Raw genomic sequence first — 16,020 nt, forward strand, 5'->3', positions numbered from 1 at the left:
GTTTTAACGTGCTGAGTCCATAAGCTCCCATCCTCTCTGGTCTCTCCAAGCGATGGCCCCAGGGTCACGGCAGATCTGAAACGCGAGATCCCCATCTGTAGCAACTGCTGCCAGTTCATATTAAATGCTTTTAAGTTTCTCTCTTGGCTGCTGGCGTACAGAAGGTACCATCACCTGAAATTAATGGTCCTTTTAACATGAGATTGGCCAAGAAAATCATCAAATGTGAGCGAGTACCCTCCAGCCCCTGCCTGTTATAGTCCTGTCCATTCCTCTCCAGGATTACCGCTGTTCTCCTTGTACACTTGGGTACCAGCCAGCCTCGCAACAACAAAATCCCCAGCACCTGTCATTACCATTATATTTTGCAGTGGTTGAAATAATGCTACTTAAAAGGCAGGACCATGCACTCCAAGACTGCCGGTGCAGCTGTAATTCATGTGTGCGCGCAGTACGACACGGCACAGCCTTTAATTACAGGCTCACTTACTTTATTTTCCATTATAGGTGCAAAAGAGACTTGTAAGAGAAGCGATGGAAAAGACGACAGAAACAGGGAGGCAGAGGAATCCCTGCTGGCTGTCGAGCAGGGCCACGGCGGGAGGCAGAGGTGGGAATGCCGGGCAGGAGCTGCAGTGCATCCTGACGGCTCCCGCGCCGGCGGCACAGCACGGGGCAGAGGAGCCCTTTGCACGTCACGTCCCCGCCACCCACGGCTCACGTGTCCCCTGTGACTCCACCTCAGCAAAAACTATGCTGGCTGGTTTTTTTTTTTGCATTGCAAAGTTTTTCCCAAGCGCTGCTCCTCGGTTTTTTTCATCTCTGCCCCTCCACATTCAAGTCGCTTTAGTTACCATTTTTGCAGGCCTTGGCGTGAGAGCCAAATTAGTGTTAATAAATGTTTAAAGGCTCTCAAAGCAAAGGGGAATGTCTCTTTAGCAAACTGGCATGTCACGACGGGAAGGCCTGATGGCGTCTCTCAAGCTGGTGGCCGGGACGATGCGGTGCTCGCATCCCGGCGAGCCAGGGCGCCGAGCTCTGCGCCACGAGCCTTTGGGGCCTGACAGTTTCCTCCTCTTTCGTTTTAAGCCTTGCTCAACTCCGAGGCTGAACGCATCAGCCCTGGATTTCAAACAACAATCACTTCCACAGCTACCCGAGGAATATGGGCACGAAGAAACCGGCCGGAGTTTGCTCCGGGATTTAATGGCAGAAGGAGCACAGCCCACGGACCAGGGACTGCTCCAGCCATCGGCGAGTCCCACCTCCAGCTCCCCCACAGCACAGCGGTGGAGAGACACCCTCCCACACTGCAACACTAGCAGCTGGGACGGGTGCTACAGGTAACCCCAAAATTCACAGTAATTTCAGAAATCCCAGGTGAAAAGGTTTCCAGAAATGGCAAACAATAAGACTGCAAAAGATCTGCCCCAGCCCCGTGCCCTGCTGGGCTCCGCCATCCCCACGCAGCAGCTCAGCCCGACCCCACGCAGCACATCGGGGTTTTTTGCTCCTGCAAAGCCCCTGAGCCCAGCGCCGCTCCTCGGGGTCTGCACGGGGCATCGGTGCGGCCGACTGACCTGTCCAGAGGGAATCGCGCTTCATCCCCTTTGTGGAAGTCAGTGCTATTCTCCAGCCTGGCCAGGATGTCCATCCTCTTCATCAGCATCTCCAGCATGTCGCTCATTCGCCGCAGCACCCCTCGGGACTCCAGCGCGCCCATCACTGCAGGCACACAAAGAGCAAGCGAGACACGGTCACAGGCTGGGCACTGCCGTGTCAGGCCGAGGAAATCCCCCTCCCCACAGCTTCAGCCCCAGAGCTGCCCGCAGCCCTGCGCTCCCCAGCCCCGCTGAAGGGCTCGGTGGTGTATAGACCATCTCGGAGCCCTGCTGTCCCTGGATATCCCCTCCCCGGCTTTGCCAACAGACCTGCAGCCCCCCCCCATCACCCTGCCTGTGCCCAAATCCAGCTGGGCTGCCGCAGCTCCTGATAGCCAGCGGTTACAGCAGCCCCGCATCCAGCCTCCTCGCCTCCCTCTCCAGGCATAAACTCCTGACTCGCCCACCCGATCCAGCCTGTCCCGAGGGCTTACAGGAAACCAACTTTATTCTCAAGCACCAACCATCAGCCTTTCATTTTGCACTTCTATTTTTCACTCTCCAGGACCCACCTAGCCCAGCATCCTGCCTTTGACAGCAGCCTACAGGGGATGCTTAAGGAAAAGCATGGGAAACAGAGCAAATAGGTAGTCCTCCGCCAGCATATCCTCCCAGCAGCACCAGATTTTCCTGTTGCAAAGAATAATTTCTTCTCTACCCAAATCTGCTAAAGGGTGGGTGCCCCAGCACTGGAAATAGCTCTGTCTCAAGTGCTGCATCTCAGCAACTGCCCCCCGCAAGCAGGGAAGGCCCCCAATTCCCAGCCCCCTTTAACACTCTGCTTCCTAAGGGCTTGCACAGCACCGACCCGCTGCTGTGTTGAAAGTGCCGGGGGATACACGAGCTCCTGGCTCCCAGTTTGATCTGCTGTCTAGTGACAGGCAGCCCCGAGCCCAAAGCCAGGCAACAGAAAATAAAGCTCCTGTTTCATCTCAGCGCAGCTCATTTCACGTTAGTAATAACTTAATCAGTGCATAATCCCCTGAACTTCTCCCGTTTAGCTTATCTCCGCTGTTCCACTCACATGTGCTTTTCAAGAGGCGGCACATATTTAATCTGGGAGCAGCAGGAGCCAGGCGGGTGGTGCTGGGAAGACGCGCGGCTGCCGGACACCCCGGGTGGCTACTGGGACTTACAGACATCTCGTGCATCTCCAAACGGATGCAAAATTGGGTCTTGCAAAGGCAGAGGGTGGCTGTGCTGATGCACCCCCTGGGTCCCCGACCTGGCCCCCTGCGCCCAGCTCAGCCCGGTGGTGGGATGGAGTGGGGCATCCCACCGGCATCGCGTGCCGGGGACAGCCCCAACACAGCCTTCTCCTCGCCGCAGGAGCTGCCTCAAGCCACACAGAGAGCAGAGGCCGGCCTGAATGCAGGTCTGGGTGGTTTCGGTGTTCAGATGAGAGCGGTGCACATGGCCGTGGTGGGAACCGTCTCACCGCGACAGCTCCCAGGGCCGCAGAGGGGCAGCCCCACCTCCCTCCCCACTCCCCCAGTACATCACCCGCTAACTCCAGCCCCAGATGCTGCAGCGCTGGAGCCGCAGCTGCTGGGGGTCAGTTCTCCAGCTCTGGTGGGGGAGGGCTGCACCGGCGCCGCGGCACTCGCACGCCCCCCGCCAGGCTCTCGCCCCAGCGAGCACTGCGAAAGCATCGCGTCGCCGCGGCTGCCCGGCACGTGAACTCGGGGTTACAAGCCAACCCTCAACCCCGCCGAGAGGCTGACACTGGGACAGCCAGACCTCACCAAAGGCTGTATTCCATGCTTGGCTGAGATTATTAGCAACACATTATTTTTCCTGACGCTATCTAACAAAATGGAAGAAAAATTGAGAGCAAAAGCAATTCCTCAAAAATACCCAGGACATCACCATCAAAAAACCCACCAAAAAAAACCCACCAAACAAAACAAAACACAACTAACCACCACCAAACCCCAAGAAAACCCATTCATGGAGGCTGAAACTGGGCCCTTCCCCAAATGCTCCCTGCACTCTCATGGCAAGGAGGCAGTGACTTCTGCTTGAACCAGTGGGTGCCTGAGGTCCTGCGCAGCCCCAGACCTCCCTGGATGAGTCTGGGAACGCAGGAGCCACCATTGCCTGTCCCACCAGGGAGGTCTCCCAGTCCCCTGGGTGGGACACAAGTCACAGCCTGTCCCACTAAAGGGCAGAAGTGCTGACAAACTCACAATTAAAAGATGCTATGGAGTCAAAAAAGTGTGAACTTGGACCCTGGAGCTCAGTTTGTACAGGGGCCTCCCCAGACACAGCTGAGCAAACTGGGCAAAGGCACAGCCAAGAGAAACAGAAAAGCTCTGAGATGGGCTTAAGTCAGAAAACCCACATTAGTTATTTTCCCACGGGACTGAGCCCACTCCGGTGACATCCCTGCCACGGCCGTGTTCGTGGCTCGCAGCCCCTGGCACCTTCACCTGCCCGCCCCAGGAGGCTTCCAGGACTGACCGCCCCCAACGCGGGGATTTCTGCTCAGGATTTGCTCCTGCTCCAACATCCCAGCACTGCCAGCGGGTCAGAGCTTGGGCCTCGAACCCAGATTTTGAGCGAGAGGGAGACCGCGCACCCTTCTCGCGTGCTCCTGCGCTGGCGGGTTAGTCTGGAGGTCAGGGAGAGGACTCGACACGACCCCCTCAGCTGGCCAGGAGGGCTTAAACCACAACCACCATGTTTTCACAGGCAGCCTCATGGCCCGAGGATTTGGATCCCAGCTTGTTTTGGGGAGTCAGGTCACGCTGGTTTGCCAGGAAGGTGCAAAGATCATGTCTGGGAAGGCGCTAGGGGTGACCGAGAGCTATTGCTGCCTTTGCCTCTCGGGGCTGGGCTGTCGCCCCAGTTTGTAGCCAGGTTGCATTTGTTTAATTACGAAGGCCTGTTTAGTGGTGCAGTTCATTTGAAATTTAAATGGCTGCTCGCAAAGCCCGGGCAGAGAAACGGCTCTGGCCCCTGATTAAAACCCAGACACACGTACAGAGCTCATCCCTGCACAAGAGGCCTGGGAAAAGCCCTTTGCTGAGGGCTTTGGGATGGGTCCTGGGAGCCTTTCCAGCCCTGCTAAGGGAGCCTAATCCTGCCCTGGCCTCGGGGACGAGGGAAACTGAGGCACGGAGCTACACAGGGCTCACGTTTCCGCAGGCAGCAGTGAGCTGACGCCCTTGCTGGGCACCCAGGGGTGCTGAGCGTCGCGTCCCCACCGCCCAGGCGAAGCTCCCCAGGGATCACCCCGTGCTGGAGCAGGAGCAGGGGATGGATGTTTCCTGCCGCTCAGGCTACACCCACATCCCAGGCAACCCGGCCGAGGATGCCTGCTCCGAGCCCTCACTGCAGAGAAACCGCCAACAAGACAGCTCCGCTCCCACATCGCTGAGGTGGGACGAGGATGTTCCCACTGGGGAACGAAACCGTTTCCCCCCGGATCCCCGGGGAGCTGGCAGTGAGCGGAGGCACAAGCCCCGGCCCCAGAGCCGAGCCCCGAGCACCAGCCCGGCCCCCTGGCTCTCCTGCTGGCTTCGCCGAGATCTCCCCTCCCATTTACCAGCTGGTTTCAAGTGATTCCAGGATGCTTTTCAACAGCAAAGCTCTGAGTTTTGCTGTCAACAGTGACCAGAGATATTCCTTCTCTAAAAAGATATAAAACAACACAAATCCTAAGTAAAAATAGGAATAAAAAAAATAAATCTCAGCCTTCACTGGGTTATCTTTTCAGGCACCCCGCCAGAAAGCAGAACCGTCGCAGGGCACATCTCCCCCCAGCCCTCCCCTGGCTCCTGGAGATGAAGTCAAAGCCCTTCCTCATCAACACCCCTCTTTTTCTGTCCTTGGCCTTTGTTGTTGTTGTTGTTGTTCCAGAAGCTTAAGGAGGATAACAAGAACGATTTGACATTTTTGGCAATGATTATTACATCTCTTGCAAAGTGTGTCTCATTAAAACCAAAAGAAAGGGGGAAAAGTGCTGAAGCGGCTCTTTTAAAAATGCAGGAGCCAGGATTAATTTGTTAACCTGAAGCGCAGACCCGGACACCTGCCGAACGGCTGCTCGGCTGCCTGGCAGCGCGTGCCGGCGACGGGGGCAAGCCCGGCCGGGACCTCCAGCTTCTCCCCTTAAGCCAGGGATGAAGATCCCCACAAGACTTGCACGCAGCACTGCAGGCAGACAGGATAAACCGAAACCCAACTCGATAGCATGAAAACCCAGTAAAACAGTCCTGCAAGACACTTTTTTTTTAAAAAGCAAGCAAGCTGCTAATTATGAAGTAGAAATATTCTAATTACCCTTGATAATCAGCGATGATGGGAAAGAAAACACAAGTAAAACTGCTCAACAGATTAATTGGAGTTTGCTAAAGTATGACAGGTTTTTGACAGTTTCCCTGAGTGGCAGCTACTCTTTAAAGGCAATCACTGAACCTGACAGAGGTTTTCATAGCAGCACTAGGAAATAATGATTGCAATCAATCATATCTTACTGGATTTCATGAGACATGCTGGTAAACACAGCAGAGGGAGGAGAATTATTTATGGTGCTTCAGAAGAGCATACAGCCAAGTAATTGGATGAAATCAGGGAAAAAAAACACGAAAGCATCCCCTAAGGGTGATGCCTAGTGAAAAACCGAAATAGTTTCTCTGTGAAACCGGTGGAAGAGCCAACAGCCAATATGCTCAAATTTGGATGGGCCGAAACCCTGGGGAATTCGCTAATGATACACTTGTCCTTACAATACCTTCTTGGAGTGAATACATCCCTGGGCAGGCGTCCCACCCCGTGCCATTACCTGCCACCGAAACCTCCAGGAACGGGAGCCGGGACGGGCGTGCGGGTGAGCTTTGCTGCGTGTGCAGACTGCTCTGGATGGGAGGGTGAAGGTCAGTGCCACCTTCGGGGCCGCCGCGCTGGAATGGAGCGCGGCGCTCCCAGCACTGCCACGTCACCAGGGAGCCGCTGCCGGGCCGCCCGGTGAGGGGCTGGGACCGGCGGAGGTGATGTGGAGCGGCACTGGCGAAGCCCAGGTTGTGCCACGGGGGGAAGGAGCAGATGGGAAGGAGCTGCCTTGCTCGCGCATCATGTTTCGGGATCCTGAGCATCCTCCCCATGCCGCCGCATGACTGCTCACGCTGGGAGCCATCTCCACGCAGCACTCCACAAGCGCAGCGGGAACGTGTGGGACGTCACCCCATCACACAGGTTTGCGCGTGGTTCTGGGACGCTTGGGCTGAGGTTTTCAAAAGGAGTCAAAATCCTTTGGGAGAAAAAAAAAATTTGCAATCTGGGGGCACGTTCCCTTCAGCCACTTGGGCTGATTCAAACCTCCTTGTTCTGCGCAGCGGCTGGGCCCGGGTGACAGCTCCCCGTTCCCGGGTCACTCGGCCCCATCCTGCTCAGGGGTCTGATGCTGCTCAATGTCAGCTTCATACCAAGAAGCTGGGGAAAGAAAACCATGTAGGGGAAATGGTGTTTGAGCTGCACACTGGTGCCCCGTCCAACGCATCCCTTGTGTTTTCCTCCCAGCGGCTGCAGGACCCTGGTACCACCCCACAGGTGCAGAGGCAGCACCCACCTTCGTCACTTACAGGGAGCTTTTCCACCCAAAACCCAGTCCAGTTTCAAGGGCGGCAAAATCCTCCCTCACCCAGCGGCCACAAGAGCCCAGCCCTGATCGTGCCAGGGGGACACCAGGGCACAGCCTCGACCCCCATCTCCACAGACCAGGGCGAACAGCACCAAAACATCCCAGTGACATTTAAAATGCAATTCCACAATGTATCGCCACTGTTCGTAACTTGGCTGATTTGTTGTTGATTTCCACACACACCCTCCCTCCCCAGACATAAGTCACATCCCTGCCTGGCTGTCTCGCAACAGCTGAAAGCTCCAGTACAAGAAGGGAATTTGCTCAGAGATGGTAAGATATTACTTACGTCCACTGAAAATACCAGCTGAATTAATTTCAATCTAAAGCATCGTTTGCTTTGCTTTGTTTTTCTTCTGTAAAGGACAACTCCAGGCTACTTAAACCCCTCAAAAGGACAACGTACTCTTGAAGGATTTCTCAGAGAAGGGGCCAGAGGATCCCCACCACCACGCAGCTGGACACAGACCTCACCAGCCCGCTCTCTGGGTGGCTGGTCCCCTGGGGACCCCATCCTCCCGGACGGCACCCACCCCAGCACCCCCTGGGAACCAGGGAGCAAAGCACCAACCCTTCACTTCTCTCCTCCTCCCATGCTCCTCTATTTACTTTCACTGTTGATTTAGATTCAAGCAGACTAAAAGACCAAAGAGGCAACTAGCCAAGGGCTCCGGCTAACCCCGACACACAATCCCTTGCAGTCACAGCCCAGAGACCCAGCACTAAACGGCGACAAGAAAGGCCAAGGCCAGGCCGGCAGCGATGGCCACCCCCTGCCTCCATCCCTTTGGCACCCACCCTGAGGGGAGCTGCTCCAGGGACGGACGAGGTCCTGCCGGGTGCCTCACCAGCCAGCTGTTGCTTCCACGCTCACCCACATTTGCCATTAAACTGCTACAGATTTATTATTTTAAGTCATACAGAGGAAAACGTGGATCATCTGAGCCAGTGCCTCAACACCAAAAGCACAAGGAGCCGCACGGGGAGCTCCGCACCAGCAGCGACCATTTGCACCTGGAGGTGCCCACGGAGCAGCCTGGGGGCTGCCAGTGAAGCAGACGCTTCGGTGCGGCTCCAGCTGCACTATCGAGCCGCTGGGAACCGCCGGCAGCGAAGCGGTTCCCTGGTCACCAGCCAAATTAAGCAGCCTTAAGTCAGCGCCTGGTAAAGTAGATTATGTCCTGCCTGCCTGCTGTCATCCACCCCCCGGATTTATCCATCTCCTCGGCCACTGTTGTGCAACCAGCAGCAACGGGCAGCCTCAGGGATGTTTTTGCTCCCTCTCACCACCTTCGCAGAGCCCATCAGGCCCCGCTGCGCCCTGCTCTGCGGGGCTGGCGGCGACGTGCCGCGACCGAGCGGGGCAGGAGCTGCCCCAGGGCTCCGCTAATGTCACCGTGCGATAGCAGCGACCGCAACCCTGCCGCGGGCTCGAGAGACCCCCCAAGCTTTTCCACAGCCCCCGCACGCCAGCGGTGCCTGGGGGAGAGACACCGCAGCGGGGGCACCGACGCGCTGCAGAAGCTCCCCCGCTGAAAGCGAGAGCGGGCTCTGCCGCGGCACGCACGCTGCCCGAAACAGCGCCCGACGACACGAAGCAACCCCGTTTGGCCCCACAAGTCGCTCCCGCAAGCGCCGCTCTGCCCGCCCTGCGCCCGCGGAGCCGCGGCAAAGCCGCCTCCCTGGGCTCCGCTTCCCGAGCCGTGAGCCGTGCCCTCCGCCTGCACCCCGCGCCCCAGCACGCCGCAGGGCACCCCCGGCAGGGCGATGCCGCTCTAGGCGCCACGGAGGAGGTTGGTTAGAGAGGCCACAGAGATCCGGAGCAAGCCTCAGCCTCCACCCAAGGTCCCACCCGCCCTCCTCCAGCCTGCTGCTGCACGGAGCATGGAGCAGAGGTTGCCAGCCCAGCGTCCCCGTACCAACCCCACCGGGCCTGGGGTCTCGTTCCCTCCCTCAGGGCAGCCCTTCGGTTGCAGGACCCCAAGCAGAGCCTGCAGAAGGGGCTCCTGCTGCTTCTCCACCCCAACCAGCTCCCCCTGCCCCTCCACCAGAAAGGAATGGCCTCTAAGGGCAGTCTGCAGCTCTGTCTCCACCCCAACACATGCTCGCTCCCTATTTCCATATAAATAAGAAAAGGCAGGAAGCTGAGCAATACAAACAGACACTTGCACCCACAGACAGGAGCATTTCATTTCTGCAAGGGAGAGCGGCAGGGCTGATCCCCCCGACTTTTCTTACTCCTTACCCCCAGACACACACCAGAGACCTGATGTTCCCTGTGGGACGCAGGGACGGTGCCACAAGCCATCACCAGCAGGCAAAATGAGCTCCGTTCTCTCCTCCTCTCCCCAGCAGTCCCAGGAGACGGGCTGGGGAAGGCAGGGAGCCGGGGAAGAGGAGACTAATATGCACAACCCCAGCACAAGCTGCAGTCCAGCTTTTGCATATTTTATTTTTTTAACCCCATCTTTTTCCCCCTTTCACTTTTTTTTTAAAAAGTGCCAGCAGGGTATTTTTAGTTGCTCCTCTATTTCCAGCCAGCACTATTTTAAATTGCTTTTTAAGCTGTTCTGCAGTGCTCCAAACACCTCACGCTGCAGGCAAGGCTTTCAAACTACAAGATTAACATCGATTTTAAATGCTTCCTAAAACACAAGGGCTCCAGCACAGGTCTCGCTCAAGGGCAGTTGCTGGTAGCAAAGCCCGGAGGACGCCAGGGCTCCCAGGGCACGGCTGCACCCCGTGCCAGGCTGGATGCTGTTGGGGGCAAAGCCAGAGCCCGGTTCTGCAGCCGGGACCCCCAGCTCCAGGCGCTGAGCGGCACGTACTGGTCCCAGAGCGGCTGCACAGACCCACCCCTCCACCACCACCCCCCGTTCTGGTTCTTGGTCTTTACAAGAGGCATCTCTCCAAGGGCATCAGCATTTAACTCAACTAGTTGTTCTCCTCACGGCCCCTGTTGCTGACCTGGGGAAACCTGTGTGACCAGGAGCCAATGCCCCAAGGATTGCAGGAAGCCAGCCCAAACCGCCCAGGCCGAGGAAGGATTCGACCTGGCATTTGCACACCCCAAGACCAGCCGGAGGAAGGCTTTGGGAGACTTGGCACCACCATCCCTCCTCTGGCGCTGCACATCCAGCACTCAAGCCTGCAGCCTTATTTACAGCTGCCCCAAAACATTATGTTTCAGAAACAGCAGAACTCACTAATTTAACATTTCCAAAATGATTACCATTTTTCCTTCAGCCAAAAATATTGGCCAAACAGTGCTGGGCATCCTGCCACTCTGTTTCCAGGGGTGAAAAAAATCATCCCCTTCCTCCAAACCCATCAGCCTCCGCCAAGCCTGGCAGCCAGATCCTTCCAGCAGCAGCGGAGCTGAGCCCGTGGGAGCTGGGGGCATTGGCAGAGCCACGGGACAAGCCTCAGCTAATCTCTGCCCAAGCTGAACTGTGCCCTGGTCTCTCGTTTAGGCCATAGAAACAAATAAATCAGTGGGAAAACGCAGCTTTTACAGAGGCTGCTATGGTTCCCACTATGCTACTTTTATTTTCCGAAGTACCTGCTGCCTCCCGGGCTCAGGATGAATTTTGATTTAGGAGTGAAACGGGGTAATAAAAGCATAAAGAGCCATTAACATTCCTCCTGGCTGTGGTGGGGTATTTGCTCACCACAGGTTGGTGGAAATACCATTTGACTTCCTTATGAGCTATAGAAAATCAATTAATTGATTTAATCATTCCCTGGGAGCTGCTGCTTATGGAGATAACAGTACCAGGGCCAGCAGGATGCTGCTCCTCCCTCCTCCGACACGGCAGCGGCAGGGAAGGGGCCAGCACACATCACTTCACCGAGATCTTCATCTCTGCTCCACCGCACTCGTGAACTCACATTTCCATCTTTCAGTAAGTTTGGTGGCTTTTTTTTTTTTCCCTTTTTAAGCCTGCAGGCATCCAATTCTGAGTGGCGATTGTATCAAGCAGGCACTTCTTTAGTAAGAGACGTGTTCCCAGGGTGGATTAAGCCTTAACCACTACTACAGCAGCCCTTACACTTCTTGCCCCCATGTGCCCTGCAAAGCACCAGTCTACATTTCACTCCCCCAGCAGATCCCCGCAGAAGAGGTCAGTATCTCCTGGTGTCACACGGAGCCCCCACGGACACCTTCATTTTCCTTATTTTAACAGCATTCATTTCTCTGCCTGCAATAGCAGCCTAACGGGAGCAGTAAAATCCAATGCTTCCACTTCAAACTCCTTTCCCAAGCGTGGGTTGGAGATGGGAACACGGTGCACGTTCACCAACCCGACGGGGGACGCAGCGCTCTGGGACCGACTAGGGACAGCCCTCGGCACACCAGCAGATGGACACGTGCTTTTTATCAACCCCCACTTTCCCCACCCAAGCAAAGCCCTGGTCTGCTCCAGAAAAAGAAATGTAGATTAAAGACACCCCCAGGGGCAACATGGTGCAACCCTGGCACCAGCAGCAGCCCCTCGCCACGGCTAGGCCGAGCCAGCAGCGCTTGCACCCCGGGGTGCAGAGGGGCTCCCAGGGGACGGAGCAGCTGACACCCACAGTCGCTCCCAGCAGCACCCAGCACCATCGCCAACAGCCATTCCTCAGCGCAGGGCTCCACTTTAACCCGCAGTTAAAGAAGCCTCCCCACACTCAGCAGGAAGAGCAGAATAAGTCGTTACTGCTGCGTGCGCAGCATCAGGCACTTCAGAGAGCTGCTGGAGCAACCCAGCAGCCGGCAGGAGCCGCAGGGAGCGGCGCCGGGGCGAGGAGGTCCTTGGGGCAGAAAGCCCTCACCCTGCAGCTGGGCTCTGCCTGGCTTTGGCATCTCCGTTAACACCCTTCTGCCCACGGATGCTTGGGCAACGAGGAGGAGAATGGTCCCGAGCTGCGGGGGCTGCCAGAGCACAGCACCTCTGGGCAAGCTGGAGACCTGGCCCCACCACCCCGGCATTATTCTGGGGGAGGAAAAAGGAAAAGTCCATCTTCCCCAGCACAGCCCCTTGCCAGGGAGGTGCTCCAATACTGGCCAGCTTGGCTTGGCACCCACCAGGCAGCTTCTCACAGCATCAGCCGCTCCAAGCAGCCTCAGGGGCCGAAGTATCCAGCATCGGATGGGATGGATGCCGCGAGGCTGGAAAGGAGCCCCAGGCACTGGAGAGCTGCACAGCACGCCCTCTCCAAAGCTCTCCCCTGGCTGGCACCCCTCCAGCGGCCCACAGGCTCCAGGAGACTCAAACCCAGCTCTGGATGCAGCAGCAGAGAAATTAAGCACTGGGGACATGCAGGACCCGCACGTCCCGGCAGGTGCCAGGGAGGTGACACGCACCCACGCACCCCCACCTTCTCCACAGGGACCACGGGAAACACCCCAGCTAACGGCCCCACGGCGCTGCGGGAAGGGGGGGATGAGGAAGGAACACTCCCGCTGCCTTTCGAGGGGGCTTTGCATGAGCAAATTCCGCGTTCAGGTCGTGAGAACAGCCTTTTCCATCTGCCCGGACGAGCATCCCGGCTGCTGAGACACGCTCAAGCAGCGGATCCTGACAAGCTGCTTACAAGCTGCTGCACAGAGTTACCCGGAGCTGCTCAGCAGACAATATCAAAACATAACCACAAGCAGCCTGGGAGAGGGTTATAACTCACTCAGGAAGAAATAGGGAGTAATTAGTGCTGAGCTGGCACAGCAGAGCCTGCCCAGCTCCCTCCCTCGCGCTGCCCATGCCCTCCCCATCGCCGTCACTTGGCTACACGAGACACTGCGACTGGTTCTCCTGTCGCCTTCACCGTGCGCTGAAGGCGACAAGATAAGTTTATAACTGGCATGACTGTTTGCAAGCAAAGGAAACACGAGCATCCCTGGAACCGCACGTCTGTGCGTCACGTCTCAAGGAGGCAGCAGCCCAAGCTCTGGCTCCCAACTGCTCTCTCCAGCAAAGTCAGGTAAGAAAAGGGGCTGTCAAAGCCATAAAGCAACTTCTGGGTATTTTGCCCAACTCGAGCTCCTGTCAGAAGAGCTGTGTGCTCTGCTGAGGAGAAATAACTGAAGAGCAGATTGGGATCTGTTGCAAGTGGCAGCAACCCAAGTTTGTAAATGGGTCCAGAAATTACCTTTCCCAAGGGAGAGGGAGCTGGGATGGGAGGAGGAACACACCTGTGTTTTGCTTTAAAGCTGCTCTGGGCTGAGCAGCATCTCGCTGCAGCCAGGACCTCGCAGGCAGAGCCCCACCATCCCCTCCTCTGCCATCCTCCCTCGCGATCAGCTGTACACCGGGGGTACACGGCGGGTCAGATCACGCACACAGACCACCTCCTCCTCCTCCTCCCCTCCCAGCACGGCCAACTGCGAGGGAGAACGACAGAGTTACTCAAGCTCACTCTGATCAGCAGCAAATCTGAGCCTGACCTTTCTGCATCCTCCGTGAGAACGAAGGGTGATGGTACCCGGCCACGCTAACCCAGCTGGGATGCTGCCGGAGCACAAGGAAACCCGGAGAGACAGGAGCGGGAGCAAAGGACCTCTCCAAGGAGATCATGAAGGTTCTCACATTTCTATTTGGCCTCTTTGTGCTGCTCCTTGGGGAGCCATTCAAAGGATTGAACTAACATGAGATCCTATCGCTTCACGGTACCGACTCTGGAGCAGCGAAGATGCCCTACAAAACCCCAAGCAACCTTCAACATTGCCTCTCGCAGCACAATTCCTGCTCCTGCACCCCCATCATCCCTGCTCTGCACAGGAACAGAAGCCACAAATGCCAAAGTATTCAGCTGTGCTGTGCAGCCTGAAACGATCTCCCTCTCCCTCCTCTTCTGTCTCTGTTGATGGAAGAAATTGCTTTAAGCAGGTGACACTCCAGGAACCAGAGGACTCCAGTAGCGGGAGCACAGGAGGGGCGCTGGGTTTGGGGAAGGCTGGGCACGATTCCTACCAGGTTCCAGTTCAGCGTGCCTTGGCCGTTGTCTGCTGGACCTCTGAGAGTCCCATACCCCAATGCAGCGAGCCAGAGCCACTCTGACACCCCAAGACAGCTCAGCTTCACCCACAGGCTGCATCCCGGACAGGCTGCCCAACCCAGCAAGGCGGGCTTCCCAGCAGGCTTTCTCCGTAACTCTTCTGCATTTATTTTTCTTTCTCTGCAAAACGGAAGCGAAGGACAAGATCTCAGAGGCTTTTGCAGCACAAGCTCTCCTCTGGCCACCTGCACTTCTGCCATGCCCCAGAGCAGGGAAAGTCCCCGCAGGCGCGGGTGCACTGCCCACCTCCAGACTCGCAGGGCAAGCCAGTTACCGTCGCCCAGCTGCAGAAAGTCCCTGTGGTCTTGGGCAGCTTCATCTGCACATCAGGCTCACTGGGAAACCCCCTGCCCCAGTCCACAAGCTGCCTAATATCCCAGCAGGATCCATACCCTGCAGCCCTGAGGAGTTCAGAACCCAAAACACATCTCAGCAACCCAGGACAAGGTGCAACAGCCTTGCAGAGGGTGTCCTTCACCCCTGCCCGCTTGCATTTTCCAGCTTGTGCTCTAAAATCAGCTCTCCCCCACCGCTGTCCTCCTTTCATCCCCTGTCCCCACTGATCCTGTTCCCAGGGCAGTTGAGGAAACACAGCAGGAGCCCGACTGCGGTCGCCAACAGGAAACCAGCTGGGGATGCTGCTGGGAGCTCGTTTCGGGGTGGAGAAAGGCAGGTGCTGAGCTCTCAGGCTGAGCACCAACCCTGGCAGGAAACACTTGAAAACGGGTTGAAAAGCCAGTTATGGGCACAGCAAACACACAACTGGCACTCAGCAAACCACCGCTTCCCAGAGGCATCGAGATTCAAGGACCGCAGTCAGCATGAGAACTGCTGTTGCAGCACACGGGCTCCAAGCACCGAGATGGAGACCTACATCCGTATGAACCGCTCAAAGCACTGGTTTCAAAGTGCCACCAAGGTCAGCTGAAATTAAATCAGTGCCCTCCTGCAGGAATCAGCGGCCCACAGGGAGGGCAGAGCTCAGCTCCGGCCATTTGGGACATCAGGACCTGTCCTGCACATCCCCGGGCCTGCAGCAAATTCCTCCAGCACCTCGTACCTACCATGCAGGAATCAACAGCAGGAGAAATCAGAAGTCTTTCCATTTTTTAAACTAGCTGCAGCAGTTGCAGGCAATATTCCAGCCACATCAAATCACTTTTTAACACTTAATAACCTATTTTCCTCCGCTAATCCCCTGCAGCAGCAAGCGCCACCAGAGGATGTACATCGCCACCAGAACCAGAGCGGGGCACGGCCGCGGGCAGAGGCCGCTGCCAAATCCCTCGCCGGCCGCACCGCGAGCACAAAAATTACAGATTTTGGTGCATTTTCAGGATCAGCCCCCTGCCCCAAGGCAGCTCGGAAGAAAGATGCTTGGGGGAAAAAAACCCCACGTGAACATTTTAAATTCTAAAGAGAAGGAGCGAAGAGGGTACAGAAAACTCAATTCCTTGAGTATAGAGTGGTTCCCAAAGCATCTCCCACATTCAAAATTTATAGACTTGTCTGTTTTCTTTTTTATCTAGATCTTTGTTTGTAGAACAAATTCTCTCAGTGGCCATTTCAAAACAAAGGAACTTTTGTCTGTGTTTACTTGACAGCAGCGGATTAGGATAAAATAACTTATTTCAGAAGGGTTTTTTTTTATTTATTATTAAGATGCAAAGCCTCTGCTTC

General features: G+C 56.4%; 1 protein-coding gene across 1 annotated transcript in view; it reads right to left on the bottom strand.

Annotated features, from left to right (window-relative positions):
* Nucleotides 1–16,020, bottom strand: part of MGAT5B (alpha-1,6-mannosylglycoprotein 6-beta-N-acetylglucosaminyltransferase B) — a 72,593-nt gene that overhangs the window by 45,395 nt on the left and 11,178 nt on the right. The window contains exon 3 of the mRNA XM_064466902.1: nucleotides 1,581–1,725. Within this exon, the coding sequence (XP_064322972.1) occupies nucleotides 1,581–1,725 (145 nt within the window). The remainder of the gene's footprint in view (nucleotides 1–1,580; nucleotides 1,726–16,020) is intronic.

This window comes from Phalacrocorax carbo, chromosome 16, assembly GCF_963921805.1.
Source record: "Phalacrocorax carbo chromosome 16, bPhaCar2.1, whole genome shotgun sequence".
Classification (NCBI taxonomy): domain Eukaryota; kingdom Metazoa; phylum Chordata; class Aves; order Suliformes; family Phalacrocoracidae; genus Phalacrocorax; species Phalacrocorax carbo.